This window comes from Zootoca vivipara, chromosome 16 (assembly GCF_965207765.1).
Source record: "Zootoca vivipara chromosome 16, rZooViv2.hap1.1, whole genome shotgun sequence".
Classification (NCBI taxonomy): domain Eukaryota; kingdom Metazoa; phylum Chordata; class Lepidosauria; order Squamata; family Lacertidae; genus Zootoca; species Zootoca vivipara.
The window spans coordinates 37,051,618-37,071,471 of NC_142599.1; the positions used below are offsets into that span (position 1 = coordinate 37,051,618).

The 19,854-nt window shown below is 40.9% G+C and overlaps 1 protein-coding gene across 1 annotated transcript; it reads left to right on the forward strand.

Moving 5' to 3' along the window:
* Positions 1-4,775: 4,775 nt before the first annotated feature.
* On the forward strand, positions 4,776-19,445 carry LOC132591321 (CD48 antigen-like). Its single transcript, XM_088659929.1, has 7 exons — positions 4,776-4,794; positions 5,022-5,174; positions 7,559-7,909; positions 8,205-8,489; positions 14,886-15,017; positions 15,751-17,096; positions 17,298-19,445. The coding sequence occupies exons 1-6, from the start codon at positions 4,776-4,778 to the stop codon at positions 15,876-15,878; spliced, it is 1,068 nt and encodes a 355-aa protein (XP_088516055.1). The 3' UTR covers positions 15,879-17,096; positions 17,298-19,445.
* The last annotated feature ends 409 nt before the right edge of the window (positions 19,446-19,854 follow it).

Sequence of the window (19,854 nt, forward strand, 5' to 3'; positions counted from 1 at the left end):
CAGGAATATTGTAAACATCATGGAATGTCTGGAGAACCGAAGAGACAAACCAGCGGTCCTCCTATCACTCGACGCGGAGAAGGCTTTTGATAGAGTCTCTTGGGCATTCATGACCAAAACAATAGAAAAATTAAAAATGGGGGAACAATTAGAAAGGGCAATAAAAGCAATTTACAAAACCCAAAAAGCCAGCATATTAATAAATGGAAGAATAACTAACAGATTTAACATTGAAAGGGGCACCAGGCAGGGATGTCCCCTATCACCCATCCTTTTCATACTTACTTTGGAAATACTATTAAAAAACTTGAGAGAAGAGGAAACTATTAAAGGAATTGTGATTGGGAATAAACGATATAAGGTAAAGGCTTTCGCCGATGATATAATCATAACTACAGAAGATCCACTTCAAAGTATCCCCTCAGCAATTGGGAAAATTAATGAATACGGGCAATTAGCTGGGCTGAAAATAAATTATGAAAAAACTAAGATGTTAGTTAAAAATTTAGAAATGAAGGAAAAACAAGAATTGCAAGAGAAAACAGGCCTAAGAATTGATAAAAAATTAAAATATTTGGGTATCCAAATGACAATCAAAGGAATTGATCTGGTGCAGGAAAATTATAAACAAATTTGGAAAAAAATAAAGCAAGATTTGGAATCATGGAATAAATTAAAATTATCACTTTTGGGGCGAATATCTTTGATCAAAATGTGCGTGGTGTCTAAAATGAATTATTTATTTCAAAATTTACCGATTCTGGGGGGAGAAAAAATTTTCAAAGAATGGAAGAAGGATGTTGTAAAATTTGTGTGGAATGGGAAAAGACCGAGGGTGAATTATATAATCATGATAGATCATAGGAGCAGAGGAGGTTTCGGACTACCTGACCTCGAAAGCTATCATGATGCGGCAGCTATTGCATGGCTTAAGGAATGGATAGAGCTTAGAAACACAGACCTTTTAGACCTGGAAGGTCAAGGACTAGGATTTGGGTGGCACCATTATCTAATGAAGGATAAGATAGAAAAAATGAATTTCTTTATGTTTAATTTAATCAGGAAATCGCTATATTTGGTCTGGAAAAAATATAGAAGGTTCTTCGAACCCAAATCCCCCTGGTGGGTTTCACCACTGGAGCTAGTAGCAGTAAAAAGGACTAACATGGAACCTAATTGGCCCACATACAAAATGATATTGGAAGAAAAGGAGGGAATTCTAAAATTAAAAGATTATTCAGAAATAAAAGATTACCTGACCACCTGGTTACAATATTTCCAAATAAACCAAAGATTTCAAACTGACAAAAGAATAGGATTTGGAAGAGAACCATCAGAATTGGAGGAGATATTATTGGTAAACAAAAATAAATATATAAAAAATTTATACCAAATAATATTAAAATGGAAAACTGAGGAAGAGATGACAAAAGAGTTTATGATTAAATGGTCCCAAGATCTGGGAAAACCAATTCCAGTACAAAAATGGGAAAATTTATGGAATCGGGACTCAAATTTTACAACGAATTATGATTTGAAAGAAAATATTTTAAAGATGCAAAATAGGTGGTACTTGACGCCATTAAAATTGTCTAAAATATACCCAGGGGTCAGTAATCTGTGTTGGAGATGTAAAAAGGAAGTTGGTTCATTTATTCACATGTGGTGGAACTGCAGTATAATCAGGGGTTTTTGGGAAATGGTATATAAGGAGTTAAAGAAAATTCTGAAATATTCTTTTAAGAAAAATCCAGAACTTTTTCTGCTGGGAATGATGCCGGAAGATATCAGACCAAACGACAGAGGTTTAATTAATTATGCCGTAGCGACCGCCAGATTGTTAGTTGCGAAGAATTGGAAAACCCCAGAAATCCCTAGTAAAGAAGATTGGCAAATTAAATTATTCCATTATTACAATTTAGCAATTAGATACGAAGAAGCCAAAGGATCAAGTCTAGAAGAAGCAATTAGATTGTGGAAACCATTTAACATGTATATTAAAGATAAAATAGAAAAACCAAACCTTATCTCAGAAAGATAATGATTCTATATTGGAGAGGAAAAAAATACAATGGTGATTACTAATGTATATAAGAGGGACGAGCTTAGTACAGGACGTGAAGTAGGGAGGGCATCGAGGGAGGGTATGGCGGGAGAGGAGGGAGGGATTGGGGAAAATCAAGACAATGTAATATCTGCATTCATTTGTATTTGTTTATTTGTTTATTTGCCTGTAAACAATTTTTTATTCTTGAAACCAATAAAATTTATTTTAAAAAAAAGTGTGGATCTCTGGAAAGAAGAGGGTAAACAGTAGCTGTGGATAAACTCTAAGTCTAAGTGAACATCACAGGTGAATAACTTTTGTGTGTTTCACCTACAGATGTAGCCTGAGATAACCAAGGATGCCATGCTATACTTTCTCCTCCCTGCCTGCTTTTCATCCTTTTGCAAAGGAGTCTCTCTCTCTCCATAGGATTATGAGTCATGCCTCTTAGGTGGCATCGATGGAAGGAGCATTGTCATGGAACATGGTATGGGAATTGTAGTATGGACAACTCTGAATCCTTTGTTTGAAGCAATGTATGCTGGGAGAGACAGCAGGGCAGTCTGGGTCTTTAACAGCCCTGGCCGTGTCTCTCTCTGCTTCCCAATTAGCTGTCTGCAAAGGAATGTGTTAATTGCCCTTTGGCGGGAAGAAGACCCAGGTGATACCTGGTACCTCATGGCATGGTAAGGGAGGGGGATGAAAAGCCAAATTAAAGAATCCCTTCCACCTGAGGTCGACTCGCCCTCTACAGAATTAAGAAGGAATGAGGGAAATGTCTTTATCACCTGCCAATATACAATTAGAGAATAAAGTTAAGTCAGCTGAAAATGATGGGTTATTACATCTAAGGCCATTGGTAAAAGTTATCTGATGTGGTGTTCTCATTGGTGGGATCGCGTAACCCCACCTGGTACCTTTTGGGGATAAAGATGGAAGCCTAAGGTTATAGTTTTGCATTTCTGCTATCAGCAATCCTGCCAGAGACTCTGTCAGCATGAAGTTGTAAGAGGGGAAGGGGGGCCTGGGGGTTCTGCCTTCTGACTGCTTTGCAAAAGGATGGTATTTACTGCCTTACATATGTATTCTTAGCTAGAGCAAAATTACCTGCTTACTTTTATTATTTTCTATATTTGTAACCTTATAAGAAATGTGCACCGCTATTTTAAGTTGTATGTTTTACACCTTTTAAATAAATCCTTGAAAAGGAATATTGTTTGGACCTCGAGTGCTTGTCCAGGATGGGGTAACTAGTCCAGTCCTTTAACCAATTGGTCACATACTGAGTGTTAGGCTGCACAAGTGAGTGGGCCTGGTTTTGAGTAGAGAAACCAAACCAGTTGAATTTCTGCCTGCTTCATAAGGAGTAGCCAGAGGCTTGCAACCTAGTAACAAGGCGGAGAGCCCTCGCAAATTATTTTGGGGTGGGGGGTTGGAGGCAACCAGCGTGTTGTGTTGACTAGGAATTTGGGCTTGGGGAGAGTTGGCTTCAAGTCCCTTTTTAGCTAAAAGTAACCTTGGACCAGTCGCTGTCTCTGAACAGCTCTTGCCGTCCTTACTCAGGTAGGTAGCCGTGTTGGTCTGGCGTAGTCGAAACAAATAAAACAAAAAATATCTGAAGAAGTGTGCATGCACACGAAAGCTCATACCAATGACAAACTTAGTTGGTCTCTAAGGTGCTACTGGAAGGAATTCTTTTATTTTGTTTCGTCCTTACTCAATTCATCAAATGATGTGACATAAAAGTTCCTCCCTCCCTCCAATGAAGGAATAAGGCAGGCCCACCTCTCTTTCCCCTACTGTTGCTTTAAATCACAGCTGACTTCAGGGCAGCATCCCCAAGCCCTTACTCCACCTCTCTTTCCCCTACTTTAAAACCTTTCCCTCAAACTCATGGAGCACTAAGGGGGCTTTCCCCCATGCTTTCCCCATGAGCTCTAACCCCCAAAGCAAGCCAGCTTCAGAAGGAGGGAGGAGGAGGAGCCTGTGATGGACCTCAGGATTCGCATATTGGACATGCCCACCCTAGAATTATAGTATTGTAGGGTTGGAAGGGACTATGAGGATCATCTAGTCCAACCCTCTGCATTGCAGGAATATGCAGCTGTCCCATCCTTTTTAGATTTGCTCTCAGCCCTCGTTTGCCCCCCTCCACACACACACACACACACAGTTGTCTCAGGTGCTAGTCCTACTCAGAGTAGACTCACTGAAATGAATTAAAAATCCAGACTTTAATTTCAAAGGGTCTGCCCTAAGTAGGATTTAGTTGGATGTAGCCAAGGACCAAAGTATCTTGCACCAGTTTACCTGAGTGCATTATTCTCAGGCTGGGGTGGGGGACTCATTATTTATAATTGCTTAATCATATGGGACCAAATTGTATTATGTTGTGAGGACCATAGCTGCCAAGTTATCCCTTTTTTAAGGGAAATTCCCTTATGCTGAATAGGCTTCCTCGTGAGAAAAGGGAAAACTTGGCAGCTATGGTGAGGACCTTTTTATTAAATCTTAGAATTGTAGAGTTGGAAGGGACCCAAGGGTCAATCTAGTCCAACCGCCTGTAAAAGCATAAATGTAGGAATTGCAACCACCTTAAAATTGTGGTTTCATTCACCTTTTCCGTGCTGAAATGTCACAACCTGAACGACCATGAACTCCCTGAACTCCCCCCCCCCATGAACAACCTGAACTCCCCCCCCCCCTAGATTTGATCCTGGCTACGCCCATGGCACTAGAGCTGGACTGTTGGGGTCTCTCCCAATTCTTACAATTCCATGATTCTGTGTATTGGCAGTCTCTGCTAAGAAGGAGGTCTTAGCAGCTGGAGGTTGGGGCTGGCTGCCAGCACTAGTTCGTAACCACTCCTCTCATCTGCATAAATACCCCCACCTTCCTCTTTCACTCAGAGACAGAAGGAGCTGCTCAATTTTTCTCCTTCTAAAAATGCTCAATCTCTCATAACTTCGTACAGCTTTCAGTCCCATTTACGATGAACGACCCACATCTGTGTACTGTATCTTAAAGAGGAATCCTTCACGCAGCAGGCAAAGGGGGGCTGTGAATGGCTCCAAAAGAAGCCTGGAGCTCTTTCTCCAGACTCTGTTTTTGCTTTCTTCTCTCACCGGTAAGTCCTCCAAGGCTTGATAAAATGATATGCAGGTGTTTTTCATAGCTGCCAAGTCTCCCGTATTCCCTGGGAAACCCCCGTTTTTCCGGCTGTCCCCAGCCGAAAAAATGGATTTTTTTGCTTTTCCCCAGTTTATTCTGGCGCGGTGGCCATTTTGGAACTGGGCAGAGCATGCTTAGAAGCGACTTTTGATGCTGCTCTGCCCAGTTCCAAAATGGCTGCAGTGCGACTTCTGGTGCGGTGGCCATTTTGGAACTGGGCATAGCATCAAAAGTCACTTCTGAGCATGCTCCGCCCAGTTCCAAAATGGCGGCAGCTCTACTTCCGGTATGCTACTTTCAGCCCGGTCCCTTATTTTTCAGAGAGGAACTTGGCAGGTATGGTGTTTTTGCAGGAAAAGACGTTTGTGTAGAAGGGCTCTCTGTCTGCTGAAGCGGCCTCACAATGCCGCCATGGTTCTGTTATTTGGTAACATCTAAAATAAGTGGTGCTGTGGGTTAAACCACTGAGCCTAGGGCAGGGGTCAGAAAACTTTTTCAGCAGGGGGCTGGTCCACTGTCCCTCAGACATTGTGGGGGGCCGGACTATATTTTGAAAAAAAATATGAATTCCTATGCCCCACAAATAACCCAGAGATGCATTTTAAATAACTCATGTAAAAACATGCTGATTACATTTTACATTCTACTCATGTAAAAACATGCTGATTCTTGGACGGTCCACGGGCCAGATTTAGAAGGTGATTAGGCCGCATCTGGCCCCCGGGCCTTAGTTTGGGGACCCCTGGCCTAGGGCTTGCTGATCAGAAGGTTGGCGGTTGGAATCCCTGTGACGGGGTGAGCTCCCATTGCTTGGTCCCAGCTCCTGCCAACCTAGCAGTTCGAAAGCACGTCAAAATGCAAGTAGATAAATAGGAACCGCTACAGCGGGAAGGTAAACGGCGTTTCCATGTGCTGCTCTGGTTTGCCAGAAGCGGCTTTGTCATGCTGGCCACATGACCTGGAAGCTGTACGGCAGCTCCCTCAGCCAATAATGCGAGATGAGCGCGCAACCCCAGAGTCGGTCACGACTGGACCTAATGGTCAGGGGTCCCTTTACCTTTACCTAAAATAAGCTACAATACGAGCAGAGTGTAAACAACAGAGGAAATGAAGCCAGGAGACTCACTGTGCTGTAAAGGATGGATGCAGAGGCCACCGACTATTAAATCGTTTGAAACAGTACGACTTCCTTCTCAAGCAAGTGCATTTTAGGGTTGGAATACAGCGTGATACCTCGGTTTTCTTCCTCTCAAAATGGAGGTGGAGGGATTGAATCTTCTTTGCAGGAAATTTAATTTCCGTTTTAGCCGGGGAAAGCTGGTCCCGCAAGCGATTCTTCAAAGACTCCGTCCTGGGTTAATTCTTGAAGGCAAAAATCTGGCTGCTTTGTGTTCAAAAAGGCAGGTTGCAATGATGCTTCTGCAGTCTGACAAAGCACCTTTCAGAATTGAATAAGGATATCCAATGCACTCTGAGTGGGTCTCCTCTTGCACTTGAACTAAAAGCTGCAGTTAGTGCAGGAAGCTGCTGCATAATTATTGGTGTGAGTGAGACCCTGACCCCATTTAACCTCTCCTCAGAGATCTGCATTGGCTGGCGGTCTGTTGCAGGGCTAAATTTAAGGCATTACCGTGTTTCTCATATTATAAGACACGTCTTATATTTATTTTTTCCTCAAAAAAAAACACTATGGCTTATTTTCAAGGGATGTCTTATTTTTTTCCTCCTCCTCCTGCCGCGGCCGGCATTGCTGCTGCTCCTGTCACTATGTCTTATTTTCGGGGTATGGCTTATATTCCTTGAATGCTCAAAAATCCTGCTATGGCTTATTTTATGGGGATGCCTTAAAATATGAGAAACAGGGTACTAATGGTACAAAAAGCCCTCAACAGCTGACCACTTTATTTGAACCCATATATGCTCTGGAATTGGCACTGCTTACAAGTGCCACATAATATTCATTTCACACCTGCATGAAATCAATCTTTTATTGTAGCAGCCCCTGCACATTGGAACTCCTTGCCTCCTAAAGGCGCTCTTTGTGGCGCCTGCTTAAAACCTTTCTGTCCAGGCAATTCTAACCAGACATACAGAATTTGGCATGTACTTTAAACAAGAGCAGGGGCTCCCAGGATTCAGAAGCCTTTTTTTATCCACAGAAACATACCAAGAGCATAATTTGAAAGATTGAGTAAAGGTGTGTTCCAGAAATTAATAGGCAAGCAGAAATCACAAAGCTTTAAATCAGTTGTTCTGAGAGACTTTTCCAACCATTGTTCCTTTCTTTGACTTTGTTTCTCCCTTTTCCTCCTTCTTTTCCACCTCCCTGAACTTTTTAAGGTACTGCAAGTTTCAGAGTGCAGAATCCTCAGCAGGAAAGGGAGAGGCTGAACAGGATCCTGGGAGGCTCTCTGTTGCTCCCTGCAGGTATTCCACCTACGGCAACACTGAAGACGATCGACTGGTATTTCCAGGGGGGGAATGGTTTGGGAATTCAGCTGGCTGAATTCAGGGAAGGAGAACTGCAGAGAAGCAATCCAAGGGACAGGTTTGGGCCAAGATTGGAGATGGTCAATGAGACCACCCTGCGGATCAAAGACTTGGAAATGGATGACAGTGGCAAATATTCCATTAGAGTGAAGTTTACTTCGGCACGGTATAAAGATTACACCTTCCACCTCTCTGTGTATGGTAATTAATTCTTTATTCCTTGTATTCACACTGTATTCACTTTATTCTTTGTTCCATCCCAGACACCGGACCTCAGTATCTGGGATGGACTTCATTCTTTATTCTTTATAACATCCCAGACACTGGAACCGCCAGAAGACCCTTGGAGCTGAACCTCAGTGTCTGGGCTAAATGATGGGGGTGGAGATGCTCCTTCAGGTTTACAGGGCTGTGGCCGTTTAGGGCTTTAAAGGTCAGCACCAACACTTTGAATTGTGCTGGGAAACGTATGAGCTTTTCATATTTGTTTCCACAGAACCAGTCCCAGAACCCAAAATCCTCTCCCAAATTGTCTCCAACAGCCCAGATGGCTGTAACGTGACCCTGCAGTGTCAGGTGGCTGAAAAGGGGGAAATCAACATCTCCTGGGAAAGAGACTTAAAAGATGGTTCAAAGTCATACCACCTCTCTGGCAATGGCAAGGATCTCCACTTGTTCTGGAAGCTCAACTCCTCAGATCCCAACATCACCTGCCTGGTCACCAATCCAGCTGATCAGAAAAGCATCTCCTTCAACTTGCTGCACATCTGCCAAACTGAAGGTGAGCAACTCTCCATTTTATTTAGAAAACTGCAGAAACCACTTAATTAAAAAACCATTAAGTAGGATAGTTGTAATAGAGGTGACAGTTCAAGGAGAAAAAATAATCGTGATTGGAATATACGCCCCAAATGAAAGGAAAAGTGAATTCTATCAAAATTTGGAGACTAAATTAATAGAAAATGTGGGTGAAAAAATGATTTTATTAGGGGATCAAAATGGAGTAACAGTACCAGAATTAGATCGATCAGTTAAAACCGGGAAAAAAAAACAAATGAAATTACCAAATACTTTCTTTAAGCTAATAGAATCATTTGGTTTAGAGGATGCATGGAGAAGTAAAAATCCATTCCAAAGAGAATATACCTTCTTTTCCTATCCGAAAAATTCAGCAGGAAGAATAGACACCATCTGGGTATCAAAAGAATTGACCTTAAAAAATTCAACCAAAAACGCTTTCAGACCACAACGCAGTTATGGTCTGGCTGAAAGGGAACAGGGAAGCTCCAACAAGATGGAGGCTAAATGAATTTCTCTTAAAAAATGAACAGATTATACAAAAAGCAAAAGAAATACTAAAAGAGTATTTTAAACTTAACATGTCAGAAGAAGTGGATATAGAAACTGTTTGGGATGCCAGCAAGGCTGTATTAAGAGGGTACTTTATACAACAAAATACAATTCAGAGAAAAGAAAAAGAAAAAAAGAAACAAGAGGTGATAGAACAAATTAGAAAAAATGAAAAGGACCTTTATAATAAACCAGATAATGTAGAGTTAAAGAGAAACATCAAATTACTCCAATCCCAATATTCAATGCTATTAAGTGAGGAAATTGAGTGGAAATTAAAACTAATGAAACAAAGATATTTTGAAGGAGCCAATAAGCCTGGAAAGATCTTGGCATGGCAATTAAAAAAAAAAGAGAATGAAAGAATAATAAATAAATTAAAAAAGAATGGGGAAACTATAAATGACCTTAAAGAAATTGAAAAATGCTTTGCTGAATTCTATAATGAATTATATAAGGAAGAGAAAGAAACCTCAGAAGAGATAAGACATTATCTAGAGCAAAATGGGCTCCCAAAGTTAAAAAAGGAACAGAGAGAAATACTAAACGCCCCAATTACTACACGGGAAATTCAAATGGCTATAAAAAATACAAAAGTAGGAAAATCTCCAGGCCCAGATGGTTTGTCATCACTTTACTATAAAAAATTAGAGGAGGTATTGATAGAACCTTTGAAAAATGTAATGAATAACATACAACAACAAGGGAAAATGCCAAACTCATGGAAAGAAAGCTACATTACAATTATACCAAAACAAGGGAAAGACACTTTAGATATTACTAATTATAGACCCATAGCTCTTCTAAATAACGACTACAAGCTGTACACAAGTATACTGGCAGAGAGGACCAAAAAAGTCCTCAATGAACTAATACACAGGGATCAATCAGGCTTCTTACCAGGGAGACATATTTACAATAACACAAGAAATATAATTAACATATTGGAATATTTAGATCTGCGGATAGAGAAACCGGCTGCCTTAATGGCGGTCGATGCCGAAAAGGCCTTCGACAGGGTCTCCTGGAAATTCATGAAAGAATTAATGCACCATATGGAATTTGGAGAACAGTACAACAACAACATTAAAGCAATATATACAAAACAAACAGCAAAAATCATAATAAATGGAAAGGTGTCACAAAAATGCGAAATTAACAAAGGAGTAAGACAGGGGTGTCCATTATCCCCACTAATTTTTATATTAGCCCTGGAAGTATTATGCCAAAAAATAAGAAATGAAGAAGAGATTAAAGGGATAATATTAGGGAAAAATAAATATAAGATTAAATCGTTCGCAGACGACATTATCATTACCACGGAACAGCCCAAAGAAAGCTTAAATAAAGTATTAGAAGTAATGGAAGAGTATGGGAAAGTCTCGGGATTTAAATTAAATTTAGAAAAAACAAAGTTATTAGTCAAAAATTTATCAAAAGAGGAGCAATTGAATATAGAAAAAGCAACAAATTTAAAGATATATTCGAAAATAAAATATCTGGGGATCTGGATTACTCCAAAAAATTTAAACCTATTTGAAGATAATTACCGGAAAACTTGGGGAGAAATAAAAAAGGATTTAGAATTGTGGAATAGACTTCACTTGTCCTTTCTGGGGCGCATCTCTGCAATTAAATTAAATGTGTTACCAAAATTACTCTTCTTATTTCAAACAATTCCAATCATACGAAAATTAGAATTTTTAGATAATTGGCAAAAAGAATTATCAAGATTTATATGGTCCGGGAAAAGACCTAGACTAAAGCATAAAGTATTAATCGATACTAAGGAAAGGGGGGGGTTCGGGCTCCCGGACCTAAAAATATATTTTGAGGCGGTGTGCTTTGTATGGTTAAAGGAATGGTTCATACTGAACAATACAGAACTTTTAGATTTGGAGGGGCATGACACCCGATTCGGGTGGCATGCCTACCTAAATTATGAGAAATGCAAGTCCCATACAGGATTTAACAATCATATAATAAGATATCCTTTATTAAAAACATGGGGGAAATATAAAAAATACTTAGAACCAAAAACCCCAAAATGGATATCCCCAACGGAAGCAATAACGGTCAAGAAAAGAAATATGAATAGAGGCTGGACAACATATAACAACATATTAATAGAAAAGGACGAGCAAATAACAATTAAGAAATATGAGGAAGTTAAAAGATACTTTACAACATGGTTGGAGTACCATCAAACTTATAATTTGTTCATAAAAGACAAGAAATTAGGATTCGAGAAAAAACCATCAAAATTAGAAGTTAACTTAATAAACAATAATAACAAAATTATATCAAAAATGTACAAATTATTACTAGACTACCACGTAATGGAGGAGGCTGTAAAAAGCAATATGATAAAGTGGGCGCAAGATATCGGGCGACCCATTATGTTGGTAGACTGGGAACAACTATGGAGAGTCAACATGAATTTTACAGCGAGTTATACCATTAAAGAAAATATGTTTAAAGTCCAGCATCGGTGGTATTTGACCCCTTATAGACTATCAAAAATATATAAAAATGCATCAAGCGCCTGTTGGAGGTGTGGGGCAAGTAAGGGTGACCTTTTTCACATGTGGTGGACTTGCCAAAAAATCAAAATATTTTGGAACCAAATCTATGAGGAAATTAAGAAAATGCTAGGAACAACCTTTATTAAGAAGCCGGAAGCGTTTATTTTAAGTATAATTGGAAACGAGATCCCAACGGCAATGAAAGAACTATTTTTATATGCAACCGCAGCCGCTAGGTTATTGATAGCGAAAAGCTGGAAGGAGACTGAAGCCCCCACTTTGACGGATTGGCAGAGTAAATTACAAGAATTGGCAGAAATGGCCCTATTAACAAACAACCTGAAAGGCAAATCGCAAAAAAACTTCTCAGAAAATTGGATAAAATATAAACTATACGTTCAAAAATATACTAAAGGTGCACTGAATTTGGTGATAATTGATTAAACAGAAAGAAGGGAGGAAAGAAAAACTAAATTTATATATATGATTCTTGATGCATGAAGAAAAATGAACGTATTAGACATGTATAATAGAGAAGTATACTGGGTGTAGTACGTTCGCATAAGTTTAAGAATACATTAGAAAATGGCAGGAAGGAGTTAACATTTATAATTTCGAGGATTTTTATTGGACTTTCTCTCTCTCTTCTTGTTCTGAAAGTGTTGTATATATATAACATATATATTGTACGATATGGAAAAAGGGTAACAGAGGGGAGGGAGGGATGATGGTAAGGGAAGGATTAGAAAGAAAGAGGGGAGAGGGGAGGGGGGAGGGGGGAGGGGTATTTTTTATTCACATAGATCTGCATAGATATAGGCAATGGTCACGATTTATAAGATTGGATGTTTTTGTGTTATACTGTTGCCATTTATGCCTTTGTTCTATGTCATGTTTTAAATTGATTAATAAACTTGTTTTTTTAAAACTCAAAAAAAAAAAAAAAACCATTAAGTTAATCTTTAAAAGCGTCTAAAACACTGTGTAAGCTGAGCAGTTATTTGCCCTCCTCCCCTTCCTCATTACGCATCAGCTGGGTAGTAGACTGGGGTGCTGAACACCCAACACTTCCCTTCTGTGTTAAATTCAAAATGAGCCTTAACGAAATGGAAAGATTTTAAATTTTTCAAATGGAAATCTAGAGAGATTCATGAATTGGTGCAAACTTAGGAATGGGTCCTCATAACTAGCTTTCAAAATTCTAACAGAGTTCTAACAAACAAATCAATAAACCTACCATTGGATTCAAGAAGTCGACAAAGAACTGAGAAGGAGGTGGAAGCCGAGGTCAGTTGGGGACGATGGCACGATTCCTGCCGAAAGCCAAGAAGTGGAGTTCAGGGCGTTGTCTTATCCGTTTCTTCTCTCTCTCTCTCTCTCTCTCTCTCTCTCTCTCTCTCTCTCTCTCTGCTTGTGGCTTACTGAGGAATCTAGAATATTCATTAAAACATAACAATTAATTTTATTAGTACGGTCGCAGACCAGCATCAACACACACAATATCACAGATCATAAAACATATCAAAAAGGACAGTACGAATATGACAAGGATTTAAATATAAAAATTAAAATTAATTATTAGCGTACCCCCTGTAGTTAACATTTAGGGGTTTGATCATTATGGGATACCACTTGCTTCCTGCGATTGATTGCAGACACACAGAATTTGGCTACATTTAATGTGGTCTCGGGATTCTTGTCCTCTACCAGAAGTTTTAAACTGTGGTGTTCGGATTCTTTCATGGACTTTTGCAAAACAGGTATAATAAAAGTCAAACGTATATCCTCATAAAAACGACAACATAGTAGTACATGTGAAGCAGTTTCTACTTCCATCGAGCCACAAGGGCAGACCCGTGCTGTATATAGTTTACCCTCAAATCTGCCCTGCAATAAGGCAGAAGGGAGAACATTAAATGTAACGAGGGTAAAAGACCGTCTGTATTTGGGTATCTGAAGACCTGACAGGTAGTTAGCTGGAGAGAAACCTCTCCCATAGTCCCTTATTGCTGAATGTTTGATCATTTCACTCATGTGGCATTGTAATTTTACGTCCCAGATACGCTGGCGAATTATAGTCCTAGCTTTCTCAAAGCCTGCCGCTATCAAGGTCTGCTGTGGGGTCCCCAAGCCTTTCAGCTTTTCAAGCAATGTAGCTTTCCATTTAGATTGGTAGGTGTCTAATAAGGTTAAGGGTGCCAACCCGACCGGCAAGAAAATAAGCTTTAACCAATAATGGATCTTCAATATCCATATCTGAGCACTGACAGGGATTTGTCCAACCTCCAAACGGACCGCTATGTTAGATACACAAGGGGGGATCCCTAGAAGACAACGAAAAACTTAGTCTGAAATGCCTCTAAGAGAGTAAGGTTTTTAAAGCTGCAGATCTGGGATCCATATAACAATTGTGCTAGTATTTTTGCAGCAAAGACCTGGGAGGCTGCCGGTATGTGTTGGCCCCCTTTCCCGTAGAAAAATCTTATTAGCGCTTTGGTAGATCTTTCTGCATTTGCAATCGTATTTTTAATCTGCTAGCGCCAAGAGCCCCTTTCCTGGAAGGTTATACCCAGGTATTTAAAGGATGCTACCTGTTCTATTGAGCGAAAACCTCATTCCTGTCCAAAATCCTGGATCTTTTCCAACACCTTCGGTAGAGACTTTTTGGGGTCCTCTACCGTAACCACAAGGTCATCTGCAAATGCTTTTAATTTATATGTTTTATTTCCTACCATTATTCCTCTAATAGTTTCATCTGATCTTATCTTTCTCACCAGCTGGGAGAGTTTTCTTAACCAGTTCCCCTTTGGTGAATCTTTCAGCTAAAACTCCAACATACATGTTTTTGATTTTTTGCCCCGCAATATTATTCTTATTCCTCTATATCTGTTTTTAAATCTGCAAATCTTAATCTATTTGCAATTTGTAATTATTCAATAAACCATTTCCATTCCTTAATAAAAGTTTGTTGTCTTGATTTCTAATTCTTCCGCCGGAACTCTCATCGGAACTTCTTCTTCCCATTTTTGGACATATATCTTTCTTGCAGCTGTAGCTGCATACATAAATAAGTTTCTGTATTGCTTAGGTAGCTCTGATCCCATCAGATAAGTGGAGACTTTGAAGAAGCTGTTTGTGCACAGCTCTAGCTGAGACCTTTGTTCCTGCAACATTGGTGCTCCACCAATGAGCTGTGGTTTCTCCCTTCAGAGCACGTATTGCCCAAGATTTTGGTGGTCTTCCAATATCTTACACCTTTTAAAATCAACAGCACAACCCTATTATTTTTCCTGTCGTTACAGGTGACTGTCAACTCACATTTGTGGTGGAACTTTTGAGGTGGAGTATTCTCATTTTCTTCGTAATTTTGCTCCTCTTGGCTGGATTTGGGATAAAGACCTGGAAGACAAGAAGGACGATGCCCACCAACGAAGGTAGGAAACTTTTAGTAAGAGCAGAAGGAAAGTCTTGAGGGAACAGACCAAAGCATCCATTAATATGACCATCTTGCCTCCCACAGCTTATCTCTGTGAAACTTGAGTCCCTTTCAGTGGGAGTTTAGGGTTCCTATGCATGGTTCTGTATCTGTCGGAGACCAGGCTGAGGAGTACAGCTCTGATGAGGAATAGTGGGAGCCTACCCCTCCCCCTACCCCTCCCCCTGCTCCTGACCAGGATTCTGGAGCTGCCCAGGAACAGTGGAGCAGTATAGATTTGGAACAGTGGTTTGCAGAGGGGCATAGTTCTGAAGACAAAAGTTAGGAAGAACTGGGGGTTGAACAGCAAAGTGAAGAACAGATGGGAAAGAGCTAACAGACTCTTTCTCGCTGGAAAGTGTTCAGCCTATCAGTCCAAGATCACATAGAGCAGATAAGATGGCTACAGAAAAAGCACGATGGTTGCGAGATCAGGTTGTAAGACAGAAGTGACTAGGGGGGAAGTGGGTGGAATCCTTAACTGGGAACACCTTCATCTGAGAATGGAAGCTTTGTTCTTTTGCTGTGATCATTAAAGACTCTTTAAATGGTAAGGGACTCTTTTCTCTTTGTCCTGCTTATCTACGGCCAAAGGGGGGGGGGAGGAAGCCGAGTCCCCAGAGCCTGACAGTACCCTTAGAAGCAAGTGTTGGTGACCCCATGGAGTAAATGTCTTACCTTCCCCTCTGCAGCTGCCTCCATGGTGGCAACAGAGGAGGCATTTCTTGAGCCTCAGTACTCAGAGGTTGTAAAGAGGAGCCCCCCGGAAGGCAATGATGAGCAGGTGAGAACTTCTTGCAGAATAGAATGGTGGGGGTGATGGAAATTGAGCTGGTGATGGAGATGGTTGTGGCAATCACAGTGGTGGTGGAGATATGAGCCTGTTCATAAGACCCCCTTTAAGCCCTTACCATCTTCACTATTGGAAGGGAAATATTTACACTCCACTTCTATGTGCCTGTTCTGCATTAAAACACTTGAGCATGTTTTGCTGTACTTTTCATATGATAGGCCGTACACTCATTATAAATGGCACCCATTTTAATTAATCTTTTGGGCAGATCTGAGCTAGATCTAGAAACATTTTAAAAAGTTTCAGGAGAATGCGTTGTAAACCTCATAAGGAAAAATCACATTGCTGAAAGAAGAAGGAGGAAATGCTATTTTCAGAAGTGTGATTAAGGAAACGGTGTTTCCGTGGGCTCTTGTTTCCGTCATGGTGTTCCATTGCACCAGAAGCGCTTTAGTCATGCTGGCCACACGACCCAGGAAGCTGTCTGTGGACAAACACCGGCTCCCTTGGCCTGAAAGCGAGATTAGCGCCGCAACCCCATAGTTGCCTTTGACTGGACTTAACCATCCAGGGGTCCTTTACCTTTTTACTGACACCACAAATGAATCTATCCCCAATTTTTCACCCCAACCATTCCCTTGGCTTTCCTCATCTGACTAGTTTCTTCATCATCATCTGTTCGTGTTTGATTCCCCAAAGGGTTTTGCCTTTACAGTCCAACTTGCATCAGTTTAGCCATTATCAAATATGAGAAGTTCCCTGGGGTAAGAGAGTTGCTATATTTATCTGCCTCTCCCCTTCCCTGAACATTAAAACATAAGTTTCTGGCTTCCTCCTTCAATGCCCCCCCCCCGCCCCAAATTAATTTTCTTATGTATTAAGTTTTTAGCAAGCCTTTGATGACACGCCAGAAAAATAGCAGTCCCACAGTCCCCATAATAGTCCCACATAGAAGAGGGTCTTGAGACTTCTGCCAGTACATGTGGCAACCATCTTTGGCCTTTCCTCTATACATGCAAACTTTTTGCTCCTTACATGGGCAGCCCTACATAGGGAAGTTTTTTCTTTCTTACTTACTGTTTATTGCTTTATTGTGTTTTTATATATGTTGGAAGCCACTCAGAGTGACTGCGGCAACCCAGTCAGACAAACAGGGTATAAAGAGTAAAATGATGATGATGATGTTGAAATAGGACATCCTTACAGTATTTTCATCGGAGAAATGTTGGGATTCCAAGTCTTACGGTAAGTAGGTCCTGTGCCTCTTCCACCCTCTAGTGGCAGACTGTCATCACAGTGGGGCCACAGACCAGGGCAGCTTCATATAGAGAAAGGCACATGCAAAAAATTTAACACGGACGTACTGCTTCCTTTCCAATCAGTGCATGGCCTGTAACTTCTTGCTGAAACCCTCCAACTTTTCATCCCACTTTTGTTGCATTACAGAGTTGCCCCTCTAGATGGCAGTGACGTGATAACATTGTGGAAGCACCACCGAGTATCTAGCGGGAAAGATGGCAACCCAGAGATGTATTGCTGTGATCTCTCTATCCATGGAGGACTCTTGGTACTCAGCTACACAGCAGCAAATAAAATGTTTTAAGTGTGTTTTACCTGCAATATACAATGCGATGCTAGATGGCAATGGTGAGTCTTAAGGTTTCCTGGGCTTTGAAGACACTCGAACTCAGGACGCAAAGGAGAAACATGCTAAGAGGAAGGCACGCTTGGCAAATCCACACCGTGACCAACTCCCGCCCGGAAACCAATGTCCCCACTGTGGAAGGAAGTGTGGATCCAGAACTGGCCTCCACAGTCACTTACGGACTCATTGTTAAAACCATGTTTATGGAAGACAGTCTTACTTGGCTACAAGTAATCGCCAAAGAAGAAGTATGTAAAACTGAATGTCTTTTTTAAAACCGCTTTTAAAAAATGCATTTTCAGAACATTATATGTGTGTAGATTCCACCTAGGTGTCTATGTTGGCATCTATCTGCCTTGAGAGAAAATGAAGTGTTCCTCTGGGGATGAAGCCGAACCACTGTGTTTGCAGCACCAAAGTGACCTCCCTGTGGGGCAAGCCTGACCCCCCTCTTGGTCTTGCTGATGTGGCCCAAAGGAAAGCAGAGCAATAAATTTGGCAACATACTGGCTGCAGGAGTTGCCAGAAGGAGGTGTACAGGGCACCACCCAACCGTCTTAGGGACTCCACTCCGCTCAGTATAGGCTTTATTCCTTACGTTTTTCTTGTCCTGAAGATCTCCTGGCATAAAATAAATAATATATCAGTCTCTGCCAAGTCTGAACTCCAAAGGGAAACATGACCACTCGGCAGAGATTAGAGGTTGCCTCCATCTTGTTCAGTATCGTATGCACTGGAAATGGAAGCGGGGGCGGAATTGTGGAAATGTTAAATTTGCAGCATGTTATGCTTTGAAAGAAAATTTCATGGAAATGATTTTATAAATGGTATCTGACGCTGAGTAAGCTAGCAAGAATGTACAGATCAGTCAGGTATGTGCTGGAAATGTTAAGAGACAGGAGGTGTTTTTTACCATATGTGGTGGGCATATAAAGTGGCAAAGGGTTTCTGTGAGATTATTTATTATAGTGAGGTAAAAAAAATAAATGCTTAAGGTGACACTCCCCTCCCTCCCAAAAAAAACCTGAAGTATTTCTTTTAGGGATAATGGGATGAACTTATTATTGTATTCAAGAGGACTTTATGTGCAGGACATACAGTACCTCCTAAAGAAGAGTGGCAGTTAAAACGGATGGAATATGCCCAATAGGCAAATTTGACTATGAAAACTGGTGATCAAGAAGAGGCAGATTTTAAGGAGGAGTTGAAACCTTTTGTTGAATATCTAAAGAATTATTGTAAACATGTAAAATCACAGGTAGGATTTGAATGCAGAGCAGCAACTTGTTGGAGTGTGGAAAAGTTAAAGTGTAAGATATCTGTAAAGGTAAAGGTAAAGGGGCCCCTGACCATCAGGTCCAGTCGTGTCCGACTCTGGGGTTGCGGCGCTCATCTCGCTCTATAGGCCGAGGGAGCAGGCGGTTGTCCGCAGACAGCTTCTGGGTCATGTGGCCAGCATGATAAAGCTGCTTCTGGCGAACCAGAGCAGCGCACGGAAACGCCGTTTACCTTCCCGCCGGAGCGGTCCCTATTTATCTACTTGCACTTTGATGTAATGAGCAGCAATTTTAGAAATTACGGGGGGAAACCATGGAGGGGAAGTGAAATGAATGTGTATCCGGAAAGTATGGATCCATTTGTAAACTGTTGGAATTCAGAAACAAAACTAAAAAAAGTATTGTCCACCCTGACCGGCTGCTGCTTTCCAGGGTTTCCTATGGATTTGTTGAGGTTCCTTTAATTGCTGTTAAGGAATATCCTCCTTCGCTTCGCTGCAAGGAAGCTCTGCCAGATTGATACTGAGCTCTGTGCCATCTGTATGCTGTGAGTTGTCCTTGCATTGCATTTGAAGCCTGTGCCTGCTATTAGTGACATAGCCTGTATAGAGTGTATTTTGTGAAACTGCCTGAATGCTTTGGGCCTGTCGGTAAAGGACTGAACTGACTGAAGAGTTGGAGTCGGACTGAATTTCGTCCAGCACAAAACTGGACTGCTACGAACCTACACGCTGGGGGAGCTGCACACTGCATTTTGCATTCAGGAGCTGCTGCCACCTGGTGGCTATAGCATAAAAATGCATTATTTTGGAGAAACAAAATAAAAAAAAATCCTTCCAGTAGCACCTTAGAGACCAACTAAGTTTGTTATGAGCTTTCGTGTGCATGCACACTTCTTCAGATTATTTTGGAGAGGAGGGTTGTTATTGTTGTTTTAAAAGTCTTTATTTGATTTTTAAAATACAAATTTATAACAAAATCTATTGCAAACCCATATAAAGAGATTACTCTAAAGCGCAAGACTCCCCCACCACCACCACCACCACCATGGGTCCTAAAGTCAACATTTACAACTGCATAT

Bases quoted from the DNA above. Each gene is read 5' to 3' on its own strand.
- LOC132591321 (XM_088659929.1), top strand. The intron at 8,490-14,885 runs GTGAGCAACTCT...CTGTCGTTACAG, and splicing joins GCACATCTGCCAAACTGAAG to GTGACTGTCAACTCACATTT. The intron at 15,018-15,750 runs GTAGGAAACTTT...TCCCCTCTGCAG, and splicing joins GACGATGCCCACCAACGAAG to CTGCCTCCATGGTGGCAACA.